Source organism: Lonchura striata, chromosome 10 (genome assembly GCF_050655825.1).
Source record: "Lonchura striata isolate lonStrDom1 chromosome 10, ASM5065582v1, whole genome shotgun sequence".
Classification (NCBI taxonomy): Eukaryota; Metazoa; Chordata; class Aves; order Passeriformes; family Estrildidae; genus Lonchura; species Lonchura striata.
Window position 1 is genome coordinate 15,880,709 of NC_140712.1, and position 19,088 is coordinate 15,899,796.

A 19,088-nucleotide genomic window follows, 5' to 3' on the forward strand; every position below is an offset into this window, starting at 1 on the left:
TGAATCAGCCCATCTCTTCATCATATAACTGCTAAGGACAGGTGGCATTTAAAAGTGGTGCTTGCAGATGTTTTCTTGAAAAATGGCTGTATTTGGCTCTCTGGAAAAAAAAAAAAGCAGAAATAATAAAATAATTTTCCTGTTGCTTATAAACCTTGCAAGAGTTGAAGTGATTTCTATTTTTTTACAAGTCACTTTTTATTTTGTGTCACTGAAACCATTTTTTCAGGTGTTAAGGTCCATCCCTGTTGGCAGGAGCTCCTCTGAAGTGCTGTAGAGGCCAAGATCAAAATTGATCCTTAGAGCATGTGCATTGTTTTTCAGGAGAACTGAAGCTGCATGTGGAAATTAATTTTTTAAAAATTAATGCAGCTCTTTGCTGGAGTTATTATCTTCAGAAGATGTCTCTGAACCTTTTGAGGGGTTGCAGTCTCCACTGCATGGTGCAGTTCTGAGAGTGAAAAGAGGGAGACACGAGTACACCTCCACAGTGAGGAAGACAGAGCTTATTTCTACATGTAGCAGCATTTTGTCTGTGCAGATGAAAATTGACATCATGGTGCAGGAATGTTGACAGTGTTTTGCATTTTGCTAGCTGCACTTACTGGAAAGCATGTGTTTCAAAGGGAGTTTTCAATTTTTATAAGTCTTTGCTTCCATATTAGCCCAGTCTTACTTTGAATGTTGACTTGAGCTATGAATAAAATTTAACTCGTGGAGTAAGATTCCTCTGGCACAAAATGTGAATGAATAATGCAAACATTAACTAGTAATGTTTATGTATGGGTCAGAATAGTCAAAGCCAGCACTTAGGTTCCACTGTTACCACTCAACATTGCCTTACTCTGTTCAAGAATGTCTTACTCGGAGAGTAAGGATGCTGAGTTTGGATGATCTTGTCTCAAGAAGAGCTCCACTAAGTGTGGAGAAAGCTTAGCTGGCTGCACAAAACCAACCCTTTGGTTGGGGGAAGTTTCCACTAATGTGGTTTCTTAGTTCCAGATGGGTCTGTGAAAGAAGTGAGCCGAGAAGTGAAGAAAAAAGACTACCAACAATCAAAAAGTGACACTAGCTCTTTATCTGGAGAGTAATCATTCAGATAAAATTGGCAAAATTCAATTGGATTATCTTTCAGTAATGGGCTGCCTCTCTCTTTGGCCTTCGTAATCCAATTAATTTTCCAAGAGTTGTATACTATGTAGAAAGTTGGCAACCCATGTTTCCCATGTCATCAACTCTATCCAGTCTCTTGAGAAAGAGTTTTTAAGTGCAACATCCTTGCACCTGCTAGTTCTTCCCCAGCTCTTCCCAAAATCAGACTGCTCTGAACACCTTCATAGATTTATTCCACGTTACCAAAGCAATTTAGTGACTTAAATAATGGGATTCATCGACTGACAGGAGACAGGTCCAGTTTCATTAACCTGTTCTTGTAATGAAGGACCCAATTCTATTTTCAATGTTTGGGATAGATGGCTTTAAAAGAGTTAGACATCTGTATTCTGAAATCAAAAGCACTGAGTACATGTCAAAGAGTCTATTCCTTTGCCTGCAGAGAAAAGTTAACATGTTTTTTTCATAAGGAGCATTTAACAACCCTAGAAAAACACAACTCTCTGTTTCAGGTGTGCAATGTCTCAATTCTTTGCTGAAATTTAATTTTTGTTCCTATGTGTATGCTATATGGAAATACATGCATGTGTAGCATATGTGATTGCCCTAACAAAGTCTCAGGCAAACTGAGATTGTCTTCAGCTGAATTTTAGTCAGAATTAAATCTTAGAAAGCTGCAGGTTCCTGATGGACTCTTCCCTATATATAATTTACAGTTCTGCTGCATAAAACAGGGATTTACCCCAGTGTTATTTTTAGTTGAGAAATTAGACACAATCAGAGCTTTTTGCACAGCTGAATAAAAATATGAGATGAGAAACATGAGGAATGATGCTTCATGTTGAAGGGTGATGCATTTTGCTAGCCTGAATACCTGCTCTGGGACTTGCAGTGGCATGATAGGTTTTGTAAAATAGAGGCCTGCTTGCATGATTTTGTGTTGGAATTGCCTCTTTTAATAACATAACTTAGGAAAAAAATCCTGTTCAGAGCTGCATAATTAGCACCAGGTAGGTCAGAAATAATGTATGGAGCACCTGAGTAGGAGTAAAATTTGTGTTTCTGGGGAAATTCTTGATTCTAATGGATTTTACTTTCAGCAACTCATTACTCTGTGCAGGTATTTGTTGAAATTTGTCCAATTCTCTTCGTGGATGCTCCTTCTGTCCAGCTTTTAAAATGCTGGTGTGGCTCACCTGTCTGTTGCTCTTTTTGGAGGTCTGCCCTAGCAGTGCAGTTCCTGTGGCTGTCAGTACCAGGGGTCTCTGCTGCAGAAGGGATTTTTCTCTGGATTTTGCTGAGGCTTGGTGAGGGTCAGAGTTCCCCCAGGCTCTGGAGCTGCCCAGGGCTCAGTCCTGGCTGCTCCGAAGGGCACAGGAGAGCTCCAGCTTTTCAGAGGCGGGTAAGCTGAATTGCAAGGCTCTCACCTAACTGATATTTTCCTACATCTTGGTAATGTTTATTCTATATTTTTTATTTACCAACTGCAAAAAATTTAATGATTAGTCTTAATATTTCATCAGAACATTTCCACATAACCAGCTGTATTTCAAATATATCTCAAGTGCTCAATTATTAATTGTCATGATACCTATGACTTTTATTGTTTATTTCTAGAATCTGATTTCAAGTTGAGCAAGAACTATACAAGATTTATTGTTAGGGGTGAAATTTAAACTTTATTTGGATTAAGTGTTTAATAGTATAATTTGCTGCATATGTTGCAAATACAAGCTGCTATGAATAGATCCTCTGTAAAAAAAAAAAGCATTTGATATGTTATGTATGGACTTAAATCCAATATGTTGTTAACTTAAACTGAAGTAAATTATAAGAAGAGATTTACAGAGGAGGGTTTATTCTATTAACTTTATTTTTTTAAAAACTTTCCTCAACTGAAGTTGAATTTGATTTCTGTATTTTGACTTTGTTTAAAATGTGCTGTACATAACGTCCTCTGTTCCTTGAATATTATTCTGAAAATAGTACAAATTGGCTGGTTTTTATCTACATGAGAAGAGAAAAATATAATTAGTAGCAATAGGTGGATTATTTATTTAAGTGGGGTGCCCTGATTTTCTATTTGTCCACTCACAGTAGACTTGAGGATTTAAGCACAAGGTTTTCTGTTACTAGATTTTTTTAAAGATGTAATTTCTATACCTTGTAAAGAACTGTGGGGGAGACCCTCCCTTTCCTATGTGTCTTTGGCCCCCAGCCTCCCAGGAAATAGTGGTACAGAACACACTGGTTTAGAATAGGTATTGGTTTGGATTCTTATGACTTTTAGGTAATTTGGAATGACTCCATGTTTGTAAATGGCAGAAATGAAGAGTTTTGGGCTGTTTTGAGATTTAGAGACCATATTAAGTCTTCTTGGCCTAGAGCTTTTGAACTGTAGGTTTAATTATTGTCCCACACTTCCTTTTAAATTGTGTAGCTGCTTCTTTGAGGGTTTTATACAAGTAGGTAATCAGGTTTGGTTTTTTTTAAATTAGTTGTATTTTTTTAATAGAATAATTTGCAGTCAGTACTTTTTGTGTTGCTCTAGCTTTAATAACAAATGTGGGAAATCACTGCTAGCATTAGCTTAACTTGAAGAATGAAAAATCATATAGGGAAGGGATAAGTCTCATTCAGTCATTTTTGAATGGTTTTCTGCAAGAGGGCAAAAAATTTTAGACCTTCTGCAATGTGTAGGATTTCCTTCAGCCTTTCCACCAGGAACTATAAAAAGGTTGTATAAAGACACAGAATAATTACAGCCTGAGTCAGGCCAGCAAGTTGGCTTTTTCACTATAATCACGATAAAAGAACATCTATCTTGGCCAAAAGAACTGGGCTCTGAAATAGAGATGGTCTGGATTGATTATTCCAAGTACAGCCAATCTTGCAGATAAATACACAGGTTAAGATTTATATGTGGATCTTGTTATTTAAAATTGTTGCTGTTTAGGCTTCTTTTAATTGCATTTTACTCTGTGTAGAGTGCAGAGGAAACCAGGACTGTGAAACGTGCAAATGAAAATAGGAATATTGCCACAGATAACTCCAGCATGGCTTAACAGTGAGACTCTTATTGTTTTCAATTTGCAAAGCAGTGAAGAAAAGAATGTGAAGAAATGTATAATTATGCTGGATAAGAATAGATCAACTGAATCAGTAAGATCACAGTATTTCACCGCTGCAAGTTCACCAGATTGTGAAGGTTCCAGCTTCAGCAGTTTCTGGTGTTGTGGTTGTCTTTGGTCTGAGAAGTTATAGATGTGTAGGGCAAAAGGAATCTTCTGCAATTAACTAAAAGGGCAGATGAATTTATTTCCCTCCCTTTGCACAGTCCATTGTTCTTGGATTCTGTCTGTATTTTGAAAAGTCTTAGAATGCTAAAGACAAACATATGAGAATCTGGAACCATGCTAAAGCTTTAGATACTGAGCTGTTAGGGTTGGCCTCCGAGCTCACATTAGCTTGTACTGGCAAACTAAGAGCTGACTGTGGATAAGAAAATTCAGGGGAGGTTATTGCCACAGATCCTTCCAAAAGTGCTCAGGAATAGTTGAAAAACATTCTGTAGGAATAGTGACCCTCTGTAAATCTTTAAAATTAAACTATTCTGTCAAGAATTCTGTCCAACCCGAAGTGCAAATGGTAGTGGTAAAAGAGCAGCTGCTAGATACACAAGAGTAGATGATCTTTCTCCACTGGTTAGACATGAGTTATGTATTGGGGACTGCACATTTCCCCTGGCCCTTGCTGGCTTTAAAAATAGTGAGCAGAGTATCCCATATCCTACAAGAGGCATGACAGCTTTTCAAAAGACAAGTTCAAGGGGAAAACCCAAGATTACATGTACTTTTTCAGAATTCAGTATATAAAAACTGCTTTTGAAAAGCTTTTCCTTAGTAGTCATCCTAATTCTGAGCAAAATAGTGATGTTTTCCACTTGGCTGGAGCAGGAGAGGCTGAATGAGTGGCCTTTGAAGTATGTCCAAGGCATTTAGAGCTGATAGCTCAATTTGCATGTAAGGTAAGTGTGTTAAGAGATTTGATTGTACCAGCAGCAACAATAAGAGTCAGTTCCTCCACAGCCTCTACTGTTCAATCAGGAGGGTTTTTCAGAAGCTTAACTGCAGTCTGTGCTTTGTATCCAGTTGTGGATCTCTAAGTTTCAGCTGTTGGTATGTTCAGTGAAATACCAGTAACTTGGTACCTGCTGAAAAGTTATCACTTTCTCCAGTTAGCTTCTTCAAACTGCTGGTTAGGAGAAGAAAATGACCATTTATCCTCCTATCCATCTGCTATGGCATCAGAAACTCCAGAGTGATATTCCGGAGTAAAATTATTCTGTTAAATTTCCTGTAGAAAGACAATCATAATTGGAAAGCAGTGCATGACTTATGACATGTCTCAGTTCATCTGTCCTGGGAACTATCCATTGTACATACACATCTGCTTCTGTACACCCACACAGGATGGGAAGATATTCCTCCACAGGAAGGTCTTCCGTTCCCTCGGAGTGCAGGTGGTATGTATTGGCAAATCCGTGTTGTGGACGTGGGGCCAAGTTCCCAGAGCAGTGCACACAGAGAGGAGGAATTCACTCAGCTGCTGGATGAGAACACAAGAGGAGTGAGCAGGAATACAATCACAGGCCCATCTGTCCGTGTTCTTCTGTGATAACTGCTTCACTCACTCCCACTTGCTACTTGTTGCATTTGAAATACTGACCATGAGAAGACTAAAATTACTATATCATGAGATCAGTCACAAGGAAAACACTTGGTGCTTAAAATATTTAAAGAAAACGCTGAGCATTTAATAGGGCATCATACATTTTTAAATTCCAAAACTAGACAATGTCTTGCCTTTGAATTATTGATGTTCCTGAGTGTTGTCCATTTTTTATCCTTTATTTGTTCATTGAATGCCTTTCCGTAATCACTTGGATAATTTTAAAATTGCTTAACAAAATTTATTTGCTCGACATGGAAGACGGGTGATAAGGTTGTAGTGTTGAAACTATCCTGATTAGAGGAGGCACCCTGTTCTGAATTAGCAGTTTCTATTTTCATTTTATGTCTGACTTGCTCAGCTGTGTCTTTTAACATTTCAGCAATTCTGGTTCGTTCAGAGGATTTATTTCATTCTTTCCAGCAGCAGGGCCTGTGTTTATCTTTTCTCACCTCAGTAAGAGCCCTTTCCCCTTCACCATATCAGTCCTCCAGCATTACTGTACACATTGTAGAGAAGACTAAAAATGAGTCATTAAACTAATGACCATTAGTCTTAACAGTTGTCAGTGAACAGATGCCTGCAGTGCCTGTCATGTGAGCTTTTAATTGCTTTGGGGTTTGCTGCTAAAGCAGAGTAATCTAAGTAGTGGCTTATTAGTGAGCATACACGTGAAATGCTGTCAGTTAATGCTGGTAAATGAGTTGTGACCAGGAAGGGAAAAATCTTCAGATTAATGGTATATCCTCTTACACAGTTGCATTGTTTGGTTTTTGTTCAGTTATTGAACCTTTTTCTAGTTAGCATTTAATTTTAACGTTGCATAGTGTCTGGCTCAGTACAACACACAGTTAAAACTTTGCTCTGCTTGAGATGCTTTCACTGGCAAGAGAGAAAGATGAAATATTCCTGAACAACCACCCTTTCTCCCTTGCAAAAAGGGAGAGGAAGCTGAAAAATGGATGGGTCATAAATATCAAGACTGGCATCACTGGATTGAAGGAATGGTTAAGCTGAGATTTAAATGTAGCTAAATTAGAGTGTTTGGAGAAGTGAGTTGCAGTGTTTGAACAGTGGGCCTCAGTCTGGGGAACCATTTCAGCAGTAGCACATCAGGTGGGAATGATGATGCTGGAAGTCACTGTCAATAGTGTCAAAGTGGCAGACAAATGGTAAGACAAAAGTAATTTCTTAGGGAAAAATGGTTTACTATGAAGTAGCATGCTCTGCCTCATGGTTGGTGTATCAGAAGCTTAAAACCTTTGGAGTATTTGCAGAAATGTGTTTGAGACTTAAAAAGTTCGTGCTATGAACAGTTTCTTTTGGGAATTTCTTTTTAAAATCATGCTGAAACAGGTGTGCACACGTGGAGGGCACTTGGCTGAAAGGCATTCACCTCATGTGCCTTATTAATAGCCTTAAACCAAAATTCCTACAGCAGAACCATGACCATTTAACTGCTTCCTTATTGTGAAAATGTGCCTGACCAACTCAATGTGCAAGGCTGCTCAGTCCATAAACCCTGCAGAGGGACTTGTTGCAATGGAGAAAGAAGAGCAGACAAAGAGCTGGGTTAATATCTCTAAAATTATCAGAAGTAGTGGAAAACTAACAGTGGAAAAAATCACATTTTCCTCACCATATGCTAAATGCATTTGTGTGCTGAGCTGTTGGAAATCCTAAGTAAGCCTGGGAGTGAACATCTGGCTGTGGCATTTCTCTGCAGTCTGGTTTCTTCCAGGTGAGAGAGAATTCATCAGCTAGAGGTAACAGGGAGGAGAACCACTTTGAATATTTATTCAGGGTGGTCTGTCTTTTTAAGTAGAATTTTGGGATACACCCTCTGTAGCCCCTCTTTAAAGAACTGTTGATGAGATGGTAGCAGGTGCTCCTGGTGCTCTGCTGAGAAAGGTGCATGAAGAGCAGCATTAGCCCAAGCTCTCCTGTGGCACCCACAGGACTATTCAGTCATTGAGAAGCTTTTTGATGGCAAATATTGATTATCAGAAGCTTTCTATCTTCCTGATCTGTCCAAGTTGCTTAGTTGCATGCCCTTTGGCTTCTCCTACTTGATTTTTGGGCTGTTTCATCTTAGAGTTGTGCAGAAGATGTATTTTCCTGCTGAGAAATTATTCCAGTTCTTGGTGACCGAGAGTTTGCCTGTTTCTAGGTCAATTCCATCCATTTCATTTACCTGTTTAGCTCTGATAAACACCACACTGTTGCTAATGACAATGTTTATAAACAGTATGCAATGAAGAAAAATGACAAGTGCTAGGGCAGCCTTTTCTGGGGGCTGAATACTTGCCAATTTGTCCCTGCCACCTGAAGCAGATGTGCAGAGACTGAGGGTGGGGAGAAAACTCTCAGTCATGAGCAGTGAAAGGCATGGCAGTGCCCTGTGATATGTGATAGTCACTGTTCAGGTCTCCTCACATGACAAAAGTCTCTGGTTTTAATTGCCCCCATGAATAACTTTAATGCCAAAATCTTCAGCATTTATTTCTGAAGTGTATAGAGGTTTAGGATTCTTTTTTTTCCCCCCTAAACGCCGTGGTTTTAATACCATTCCATCACCCCACACTTTTCCCTTCTTTGTGTTTTCATTATGCAACAGGAATTCTCTTAAAAATCTGGATCCGCCACTAGTTCTAGCAGGTGTTTGGCTTCTGAGTGCCAGAGCTTTTTTCTTCACACAGCTTATGGATGAGAATTTCACTGCCCTTAGGCACAATTTCAACTGAAGTATATGAAAAGAGTGTTACTGTGTCAGTTCAAATTATATCACTATTAAAGAAAAAACTCAAAAGGAAATTAAATATAAATAATCATACTAACATAACATTAATAACATTAAGGTTATAATTTAAATTAAAAAGAACTGGGAAAATCTGAGTCAGGAGTCCCAGACCTTCTGAGAGCAGCCATTGTAAATGAGGATATTGACAACTTTGAGTCACACAATTTGTCTTGATGAATAGTACAATAATACTGGAGTATAGAAGAACTAAGTTTAATTTTTAGCTCTGCATAATATAGTGTGTGGGAGATAAGTATTGTGTTCCCTCATCCTTATCCTGTTTATCTGTTGGTGCTAACACTGTTTTGCTGTGCCCCACAGTGTCCTAGGTCTCATTTTGCTCACATATAAATATACAAATTGCTACCACTTGTATTGCCTTCTTTGGGGTGTTGAGACCTGCATGAAGAAAAGTTGGTCATATGTAGTGGAAGGTATTTTTCCTTAAATCCTGAATCCTGCTGTCACACCAGTGTGTGGGCACGTCGCTGTGGCCGGGTGAAAACAGAGGCATTTTACAAGTGCTGTGCAGAATTGTTAACAAAATGGTGCCGTGATGTTTCACCTGCCCAAAATTTTTGCTTTTTGTTGGTTTTTAAGAGGATTTTTGTTTAACTGCAACTTTTGGTTACCTGGGAGCATTCACACCTTTCTTGAGCATTATTATAGTAGTTATCCAGTCTGGATACTGGGAAAGGCAATGAGGAGGAAGTAATTTATTAGAAAAGGGTGATTTTGGTCTTGCAAGCCAATTGGGTGCTGTTTGTCTCACTAGGAAAAGTTTAGGCTTCTGCAGCTTCTTGTTCTTATTCTGAGGCCTCTATTCCTCAATATTTTGTGCTGTTATTGAGTAATTGAGGTCTGTGTTAATGCTTGGCCTGCCAAAGCTACTAGGGTGTCTTGGCCCTTCATGGTGGAGGCTTCTTCCACGATTAAAGGAATGACCCTGGATTCTTTCTCATTTTGTTTTGCTCTTTCCTTTATTCCTTGAGCAAAGTGACTATTCATTCAGTGCATGTGTTGATTTGTTGAGCTTTATAATCCAGCTGCTTCTGACAGCAATCCTGCATAGCCTTAAACTACTCTTATGCCTTGCCTTTTGTAAAGAAATGTGCAGTTACTCAGAGATGATGCTCCCAGTCTCCTCCAGTTTGTAACTGGACCTGTAACAGGGATAAGAGGGCTGACAGCTTCCTGCAAAGGAGTGCAGCTGTCAGCAGCTTGCCAGTTTAAAAACAAAAGAATCCTTCCCAAATGGTGTTCATGATAAAGGACACTAACAAAATGTCCTGAATTTGGCTGCATGGAGTTAATTTTCCACCTGGTAGTTGGTATAGTGCTGTATTATGGATTTTAGGATGAGAATAATGGTGTTTTGGTTGTTGCTGAGCAGTGTTTTCACTAAGCTGAGGATTTTCCATCTTCTTACACTGTCCTGCCAGCCAGGAGGCTGCACAAGAGTTTGGGAGGGGGCACAGCCAGGACAGGTGAGTCCAAGTGGCCACTGGGATGTCCCAGTCTGGGTGGGAACAAACTGAACAATAAAACTGGAAAATTGGCCAGGGATGTGTGGCTGATGTTCAGGGACTGGCTGGGCATCAGTCAGCAAATACAGAGCAGTTGCACTGGGCACCCCTTGTTTTGTAAATTTTTTTATCATCATTATTAATGTTTTATTTTCTTTTTTGTCCTGTTAAACTGTCTTTATCTCAGGCCAGGAGTTCTACCTTTTTCCTGATTATTTTCCCCCATCCTGATGTGAGGGCTGAGTGTCTGTGTGGTGTTTAGCTGCCTGTCAGGTTAAACTCCAACACAAAACTTTAAAATAATATTACAGATTATCCCACTTTCTTTGCTAAGAATGCTCATAGTACTTTTGTAATGTATTTTTTTCTATGGGGATCATGAGAACTTTAGAAACTGTCAGTGAATAAATGGTAGTTTCATGAGAATATGCTCCAATAATACTAGAAGGACTTCGTTTATGACAAAAACTTTACCAATTATTAGGTTACTAAATAAGGAATAAAAAGTTTTTTCTGGAATAATGGAACATACGGTGAAAGAGGTGATAAAAGTATCTTTTTAGACTTCATACACTTATGTGTGTCTTGCAAGATTTTTAAAAGGGATTTAAGTGAAATTGTATTTTCTGTCTCATATTCCTTCCTTTCACTGTTTCATCACAGAGGAGAGGTGATAAAGGGGATTCCATCTTAAATAAAAAAGATTGAAAACATCCTCCAGCCATTTTCATGCCCTCAAAGCACAAGCTTTGGGGAACATGCAGGTAGAATCTTCACTCACCTCTGTAGATTGCTTGATCTGGATGCCATAAAATTGCTTTTCTGTTGGATCTGAACATAGCTGTGCCCCTTCCCCATTCCCCAAGGCTGAACTAAAGACCTGGGGAAATAATTGCCTGTTGCATATTTTGAAAGCAGGATCTGATCCACAGTCACTAACTTTCTGACAGTAATTGGAAGTGAACTGCTCTGGGGTTATTTCTCTGGGTGCTGAATATTCCCCCTTGGCCCTTATTTATACAAAAGTAGAGAGAACTGAGTAAGCAGTGCTGCATTGCAAGGGATGCTGTCCTGCTGCAGCTGCATTTGGGCCCTGGCTCTGAGAGGGGGTCCCTGGGCACTTTGCCACTGGGAGCAGCTTCAGTCTGTGGGTGCTGCTCTTTTTAGAGCATATTTTAGGCACATCCAATCAATTTTTTGGAAAGAAGGCAGAGTCTGCCTAACACAGAGTTTAGAAGAAGCTTCACTGGAAGTAGGAAAACTTCAGAGTTCATATTTCTTTTAGAAATATAAAGCGAAGTTGACATTTAAGCTGATTTTTCAAAGTAAATGAAGTTTTGGCTAAATACTATTGCAGATTTTCAGTGAAATGTTTAATCTTTTAGCCAGACAATAGCAAGAGAAAACATAAGTAATTGTTGATAAATATCCAAAAGCTTAATCACTAGTATAAATTTTAGAGGGTACAGAAAAAAGATTTCAAAACATGTTGATCTCAGTCTGCAGTCCAAGCTATGCCAAAGAAAATGTATTCACATTTAATCAAGAAAAATGATGGTAAAAATGTCCTTTTGAAAAGACTGAAAGATGGGATCTTAATTAAAAAACTAAATGCCCTCCATTGTTCTTCCTGTTACAGTGTTGGCTTAAGGCTGTACAAATGCAGAGTCTGAAGAGAGGTTTAGCTGAGCCCTTTTGCTCTGGTGATGTGATCTCAGGCACATTCCAGCCACTGGGAAGGCTCCGAGTGCTTGGATGGGCACAGGATGGTCTGAGCAGCACAGATGATGTAGGCAGCTGCTTTCTTGCAGCTGTGAATATGATTACAGTTACAGCTTAGACTCAGTTTTCAGTGATAGACACTTCAAATAATAGCTGAACTATCAGTTTTTAAGTTGTTTGCTGGCAGTGTTTTACTGTGTTGGAAAAATGGTGGCTTATCCAAAATATTTAAGAATTGTCTTTTGCTTATCTTTGTATGTATCTTAAACTCGGATGCACGTTTTCCCAAGCTTGTTTTATTTCTTCATGTTCCAGCAGGCCTAGAATGAGAGATGAGAGGGAAAATCATTAGATCTGGGCTTAAATCACACATGTCTTAAGTTTGCTTTTAACTAATACAAAGCAAGCAATATGGAAGTGCAATCCTTGAGTCTCCAACTCTAGTTCAGTCCCCAGCAGAGCTTTTGACTCTGTTTCAGATTTTCTCATTGTCCCAGTTGTGACTTCCCTGATGAAATCTGACAGCCACGTTTTTGTTCAGGATTCTTCTATGAAGAAGTGCTTGACTTCAGTTCAGCCAAGTCCTCTTTCATTTTTCTAGGAGAAATGACATTTATACTTTAATTCTGATTTGAAATGCTGGCCTCTTAGTTTAATATTAATAATTAAATAATTGGCCTGGTCTGCAGAAATGCTGAGCTGCTGGCAGCTTCTGTGGAAACTCAGTTCCCTTGCAGGGTCTTTAAATGTTTCAGTGTCTAGCATTAGGAAGCTGTTTCTGTAGATCTTGGCCATGACAAAGGCTAATCTGACTCTTACTAGATATTTATTCATCTGGATTGCTTGCGCTGGAGATAGCTGAAGTTCTGAACTGTTAGTGTGACATTGTTTATCTGGAAATACACTTTTTCATGTTGTGATGAAGCTGGAGTGCTGTGCTCTAACATTTTTGTATTGGAGTCCTTGAAAATCCATTAAACTAAACTGCTACTTAGCTGGTATATTACTTCCCTGGGGCGTAAATCAAATGCTGCAGCAGCTCTGGAGACACATATTTAACTTGAATTAAATGGGAATACACACATTTTGGTATATGATTGGACTTGCTGTGCATATTAATCTGACAAACATGTATTTACAAGTCATTAAGAATGCAGATAGTTTTTCTCATTTTGCTTTTCTTATATTTTTTCCCTAAAACAATGATTTTTGGAAATGAATGCTGCCCATTTTCCGCTTCCAACAAGAACTAATAAAAGAGCCACAAAACTATGGAAAGCAAACTGCATTCACTGCATTTCTCTTTTCTTTACAGCATTTACTTTGGGCAGGGTAGTGCACTTGTGCATAACTGGAAAGCTTTTGTTCATTGGACCTTTTATCTTTTGTCTGTGTTTCTTTGAAAAAGAAAGATACTGAGGCAGTTTCAGGAAGAACATGATATTGGTAATTTTCAGCATTTGAAATAGATAATTTTCAAAGCTTTCCTCTGCATTACTTCAATTTACTCTCATAATACTCCCAATTTTAGCAAGGACACAGGCTTAATTAGGGAATGACTGATTTAAGTCTAGGTAATGTTTGTATGTATTAAGTGTACATAACAGGAAGAGTTCTTACTTTTCTCTCTCTATGGCTCTTGGTGCTAAGAAACTCTAAAATTAAAAATTCCTCTGTACCTGAAATATTAATGTTTTATTTCTAATTATGTTCAAGTAATTTCTTTGAGACATTAGACCTCTATTTTCTCATTTTCTTGTCCTTCACAGATCAGATTTAATAGAAAGTTTTCTTTCTAAAACTGCTGCTGTCTACATGTAAATATGGAAAAATTACTTTCAAGTCTCCTGGTGGCTGTGATTAAGTAGAATAGTAGCATGCTATTATGAGGTTTGCTTGAGCTTTGTCTTGGCTTTAGTAGCAAATTATCTCCAAGAACTGTAGACTAAACCAGATTTTTTAATTTATATGAAATTACAATAGCAGTTTAAGTCCTTGGATGAAATTGTTACTCTATAACTTGAAAGGAATGACCAGTGATTAATATTTATAATTTTTAGTAATGGAAAACTCTACAGTTTAGTGATTTGATAATTTAAAGTAAGCTGCATGAAAATAGCTAACATGGGTATTAAGGAAAAAAAAGAGCAGTTAAAGTACATTGCCTTGTGTGGTGGTTTCAGAATGTGCCAGTGGGATTCATTTTGGGTCAGATGTTCCAGAAGTTGCCCCAGCAGCACTCCTGTGCTCAGTGTCTGGGAGAGGCTCAGCTCTGTGTGGCAGCTCAGTCCTTCCCAGCCTTGCTGCTTGCCAGGGGCAGCGTTGGCTGGGAAACACTCAGTGACCATTCCTCTGACCCTTAGTATTAAATAAAATCAATAAAATCAAGTCCTCAACTCCAGCAGCTTCTAGTCAGTGTTGTACAGAGCAATGAAGCTGGGCAGTAACAGAAACAACGTGCAGCTCTTGGTGGAAGGAGATGTAAAAAGCAGAGCTTGGCTACAGGCAATTTTTTGTGTCTTGTGCAATTGAAAGTGGAAGAGTAATTTGGCCTTTCAGCACTCAGGTGGGGAGTGGTGAGTGAGGAAGCAATCCCAGCCTGACATCAAAGCTGTGCTCCAGCAGAAGGCTTGAATAAACCCAGTGCCTTTCACACTCCCCACTTTGCTGCTCAGGATAGTTCTCCTCGATCACAAGGCTAGAAAGATGTAGCATGGAAGACCTTATTGTTTCAGTTTCTGATGAATAAGTTACATGTCCTAATCAACTAGCAAGATTTTCAAACACTGATCTGTTTCCAATTTCTATATATTTTTTTGTCAGTAGGTAATATATACTTTCTTGCTTCATGATATATTAATGTCAATGAATTTTATGTATGTATTAATATTATATCTGCTTTGGCTATGTTATCACCTTCTACTGTCTTCATGTGCTTAAGATCATAAAAGCTGGTTTAAAATGCCTGCTTTAAATCTTAAGTGTACTTGTAACTTGACACATTTAATTTAAAGCTATTGAGATTAAACTGGCCATTAAACAGACCTAAAACACTTGCATGAAATGTAATTGTTTTCTGAAGCTTGCACTTACAGTCTTTACTTTAAAACATGAATTTATATCAGATTAGCTAAGTCATTCAGAGATGATCTCAAATATACTATAAACCCACAGACTGTTGAAATTTGAATTATATTTAAGCCCAAGTGCCCATAGAAATATAAAAGCCTCATAAGGACCATTGGTATATTCCTCAGTGGTGAATAAAATGGACTAAGTGGAAACGTTATCTTTTGTGTTCAGTACAATATATGAATGAAAGTGCATTGGGTACATGCAGCTTATTTGGAGGTGCCTGCATCTAGGTGCTAAAAGTGTTTTTCTGCTGCTTTGGGAGTGGATACAAAATAGTTCTTTGAACAATTGAATATCTGGGTTTTTTTAAAATTAATTTCTCAGTTTGGGTTATCAGATGCAAGTCATTGGTTTCAATATCAGTTTGGTATGACAGCTGATAGTGTGTTCTAAGTGGGTTTTTTGTTTTGTCTTTAATTGCTTGGTGGTATTCTTTCTTACGTGACTTATACCAGACAGGTAGCAGTATCTATTGCTGCAGCAGACAATCTGTTTCCACTGTAACCTCCTGTGTGACCTTATAAAATATCCACATTTTACACTGAATTTTTCTGTGTTTGGAAACCAGATTTTGCTTGCCTGAATCTAGTGAGCATTCCTCTGCTCCTGAAGTGCCTGGCTGCTCATTAGCTTTTAACCAGAAAATGGAATGTGTGTTAGAAACACCTCATTTTTCTTGTTATGTTTATCAAATTGCTATTTCAGTGTCAAATATTGGCATGTTTTATATTCAAAGCATAACACTGATTAATGTCCAAAGACTTTATATTTTAAATGTTTAAATTACAAAGATGAGAAATGCAAACAAGTTTATTGCTATGTATCCTACTGACAAATTTGTTTGAGAGATTAGGCAACAGTGTGATATATACAATTAGCTAAGAAGTATGGTGGGGTAATTTTGAGTCTCTTCTGCCTGTAAATTAGGCAAATCTTCCAAAAACATTGTTATAAATCACTAGCACTTAACAGGATTATTTTCCAAAATATTCTACATATATAAACTAAACGTAACAATGCACCATTAAGATAGATCAGTAGATGTTGTAATTGTTTTACACCTGGCAAAACTGAGGTAGAAATGATAAGTACTTTAACCTCGGCCACTTGAGATTTAGAATGCATATCTCTTATCCATTAGCCCTGTGCTGAAATCATAGGATTACATCACTGCCATATTCCCTCACATAGGATCTATGGATAGCCCAGTGAAACCAGTGGGGAAGGATGCCAGATTATGTCAGCCCCTTTCATGTCTGGGTTGTGCTTCACATGTCAAGGCTTGCATCAGCTGCAGCCAGCTTGGATTCGGCAGGAAGCAGCACTGCAGACCTCTTTTGGTGGCTTTATGGGGAAACTGTTGTTACCAAATGTAGATTTTATTACTTAATTATGCATAAATAATGTCAGTTGGCTAAAGGGTAGAAGGGAGATCTCTGCTGCAATAAGCTTTATAGAAATGTGATGATAATACAGTGTGAATGTGAATTACTCTTATGTATGATGAAAAATCCTGATGAAAAAACCCTCTTTACAATCTTGTTCAGTCTTGCATGCTGAAATATGACCTTTACCCTAGTCTAGACATGTCCTTTGCAAGCTATTTCTAGTTTATATGAAGACTGCTTGATTTAAACCAAGTATGTTAATCTGATGCTGTCATGACTGATGGGGTTTGCAGTCTGAGATGCTGACAGCTCTCAACAGAGTAAGCAAAAGCCCTGTAAGCTTCTCCAGACCATCCTGCAAATGACATGCCATCTGCTTTTTATGAGATAAATTGTCAGCTTCAGAAGGTGAACTTACTGCAAGAGAGAAAGCGCAGTAGGTCTTACCTTCATTTTCCACCACAAACTGCTTTAAATTATGTTGATTGCTTTAGAAATCTCTAGTTAGCTGGCATCTCTGTTTGGTACAGTTCTAGCCAAGAGTCTAGAAACTGGATGATGGCAACTGCCAGCTTTCATGTGAAATTGCTGTGTAAATGTCAAAATATACAGTTTAATTACATCCCTATTTATTAAGTTTATTAATTGGAAAATGTCCAGCAGTAACTTGCACATTTCAGGCCTTTTTTTCTTCTCTGAAAGGTTTCAACCTTTTGGAAGGGAGTGTTCATCTCCTTGCCCTGTCCTCACTACACAGCTGGACTCAATATTTTGCATTCAAAAGATGATTGCTTATTTTCTCTAGTATGCAGACCTGTTGGCTTCTCAGGGCAGTGTTCAATGCAGGAGGAATAAGGGCAGAAGAGTCTGGGAATAACATTTGTGCATATCTGGCTTGCTTGAGACCTCCAGTGCAGGGAGATGCTGTTGGCCCCGGGCTGGCTGTGTTGAGCACTCCTCAGGTGTGCTGTGATGGCTGACCAGGCACAGATCCTCTGAGCAAAAGCTGTTTCTCTAATCAGGGCCCAGGTGTCAGACAGCCCAGCTGGAGGTACCAGCTATGATTCTGACAGAATTCATTCCTCTGTAGCTTGAAATGAGCCCTTTTTTTCTTTCCCTGTGTGTTCTCAAATGCTCTTCTCCAGTTGTGAGTAGCATCCTGAACTAATATAGAGCACTGCCTGTGCTAGCTCCAGTCATTCCCACTCCCTATTTCTTCTTTACAGTAATATCTTCCTGCAGGATAGGAAAGTAATTCATTCCTTTTGGACTAGATGAGCCCTCAAGGTATTTTCTCAGCTGAGTTAATCTATGATTCTTTCTTTGTTTCTTCCTGTAAAAATAAATGTGTTGCATTTAACCAAAAGCCTGTTATCTGCAGCACCTACTTCTCTAGCGAAGTGTATGAGGAAAAAGAAAATGTAACATTGCTTTTTGAATGTCTTTGACCAGTGATGTTTGATAAGCATTGTCTCCTTTGTTTAGTAGGTTATTCTGCAATTGAGGCATTTTGTTTTGGTTTGAACCTCTGTAGGTATTTAGCATGTCTCCATCACAGCAAAATATCCACCCAGATATACCATGCCTTAAAAACCAAAACACTGTTTTTTCCCCTCCAGAAGTTCATCCTAGATTTTTTAATTATATGCATAGTTTAAAATAAAAAAAAATTACTTGTGTTTGTAGTAGGTGTAACGTGACCTTTCTGACTTTCTTACAGACCAGAGCAGAGCAGTCCCAAGGTGCATACTTCTTGCCTGAGTTTGCACTTTCTCCACAGGGGAGTTTTCTTGAGGACACCACGGGGGAGCAGTTCCTCACTTACCGTTACGATGACCAGGTCAGTGTCCCACGTGTGAAAATGAACGAGATTAACTGATTCATGTAACTCTGACATAAAGATAACTGTGAAACAGCTGGAGAGTCTGAACCTGTTTTCTTATCTTTTGAAAGCACATCAAATTTATAGCAAGTTGAGTGATAACACACTGCTCAAAATCTAAATTAAGGCACTTAGTTGCATAACTAATAAGTGAAACCACTTTTGGAAAATATTAATAGGGTGTAATGGAGAAAAAAGCAGCAATATTTTAGTGATGTATTAATAGATGTTTGTAGATATATCTGCAAAAGGTGTAGAATTAGAAGTGATTTGCTTTTCTGTGAATTGTTTGACTTAACCTAATTTGTTTCATGGAAAAATCAGTGTTAGGCAGATTTTGCATTTTCCAGCTTGTGAAAAATCAGAATATTGTATTAGTTAATGAAGGTTTTGTAAGGGAAGGTTGGGCAAATTTTAAACAAATGGGAATAATGGATGGAACAGTGTTTAGAAATAAACAAATTTTTTTTAAGTTAAAAAATTTTAATGCTTTCTCCAGTCCCACAGAAACATTATTTTAAACATGGAATATAGATATAAATGTAAAGAAAGCAACATGAAAGAAATGCTGTTAATCTTGGCAGAAGATCTGAAGTAAACCTAGGAAATGTGTGGTGTGCTGTGGAAATTTACTCGTAACAAAATGTGTTCCAGGAGTCAGTTGAATTTCACATCAAAACTGTCTGAATTACATTTATAGACACTTACAGTACATTTCTTAATCTAAGAGGAGGGAATTTGTTAGGAAACACTCCCCGTAGAAGTGAGAGAAGAGACAAACTTCCCCTGCA

At 38.3% G+C, this 19,088-nt stretch overlaps 1 protein-coding gene across 6 annotated transcripts in view; it reads left to right on the forward strand.

Annotated features, from left to right (window-relative positions):
• ADAMTSL3 (ADAMTS like 3) overlaps positions 1–19,088 on the forward strand; it is a 178,225-nt gene that overhangs the window by 17,129 nt on the left and 142,008 nt on the right. For all 6 annotated transcript variants that reach the window (XR_014957531.1, XM_085588300.1, XM_085588304.1 and 3 more), the window contains exon 3: positions 18,136–18,255. Coding sequence is in view for 5 of the 6 variants with exons in the window: in XM_085588300.1 (XP_085444426.1) it covers positions 18,136–18,255 (120 nt within the window). In the remaining variant the exon portion in view is untranslated. The remainder of the gene's footprint in view (positions 1–18,135; positions 18,256–19,088) is intronic.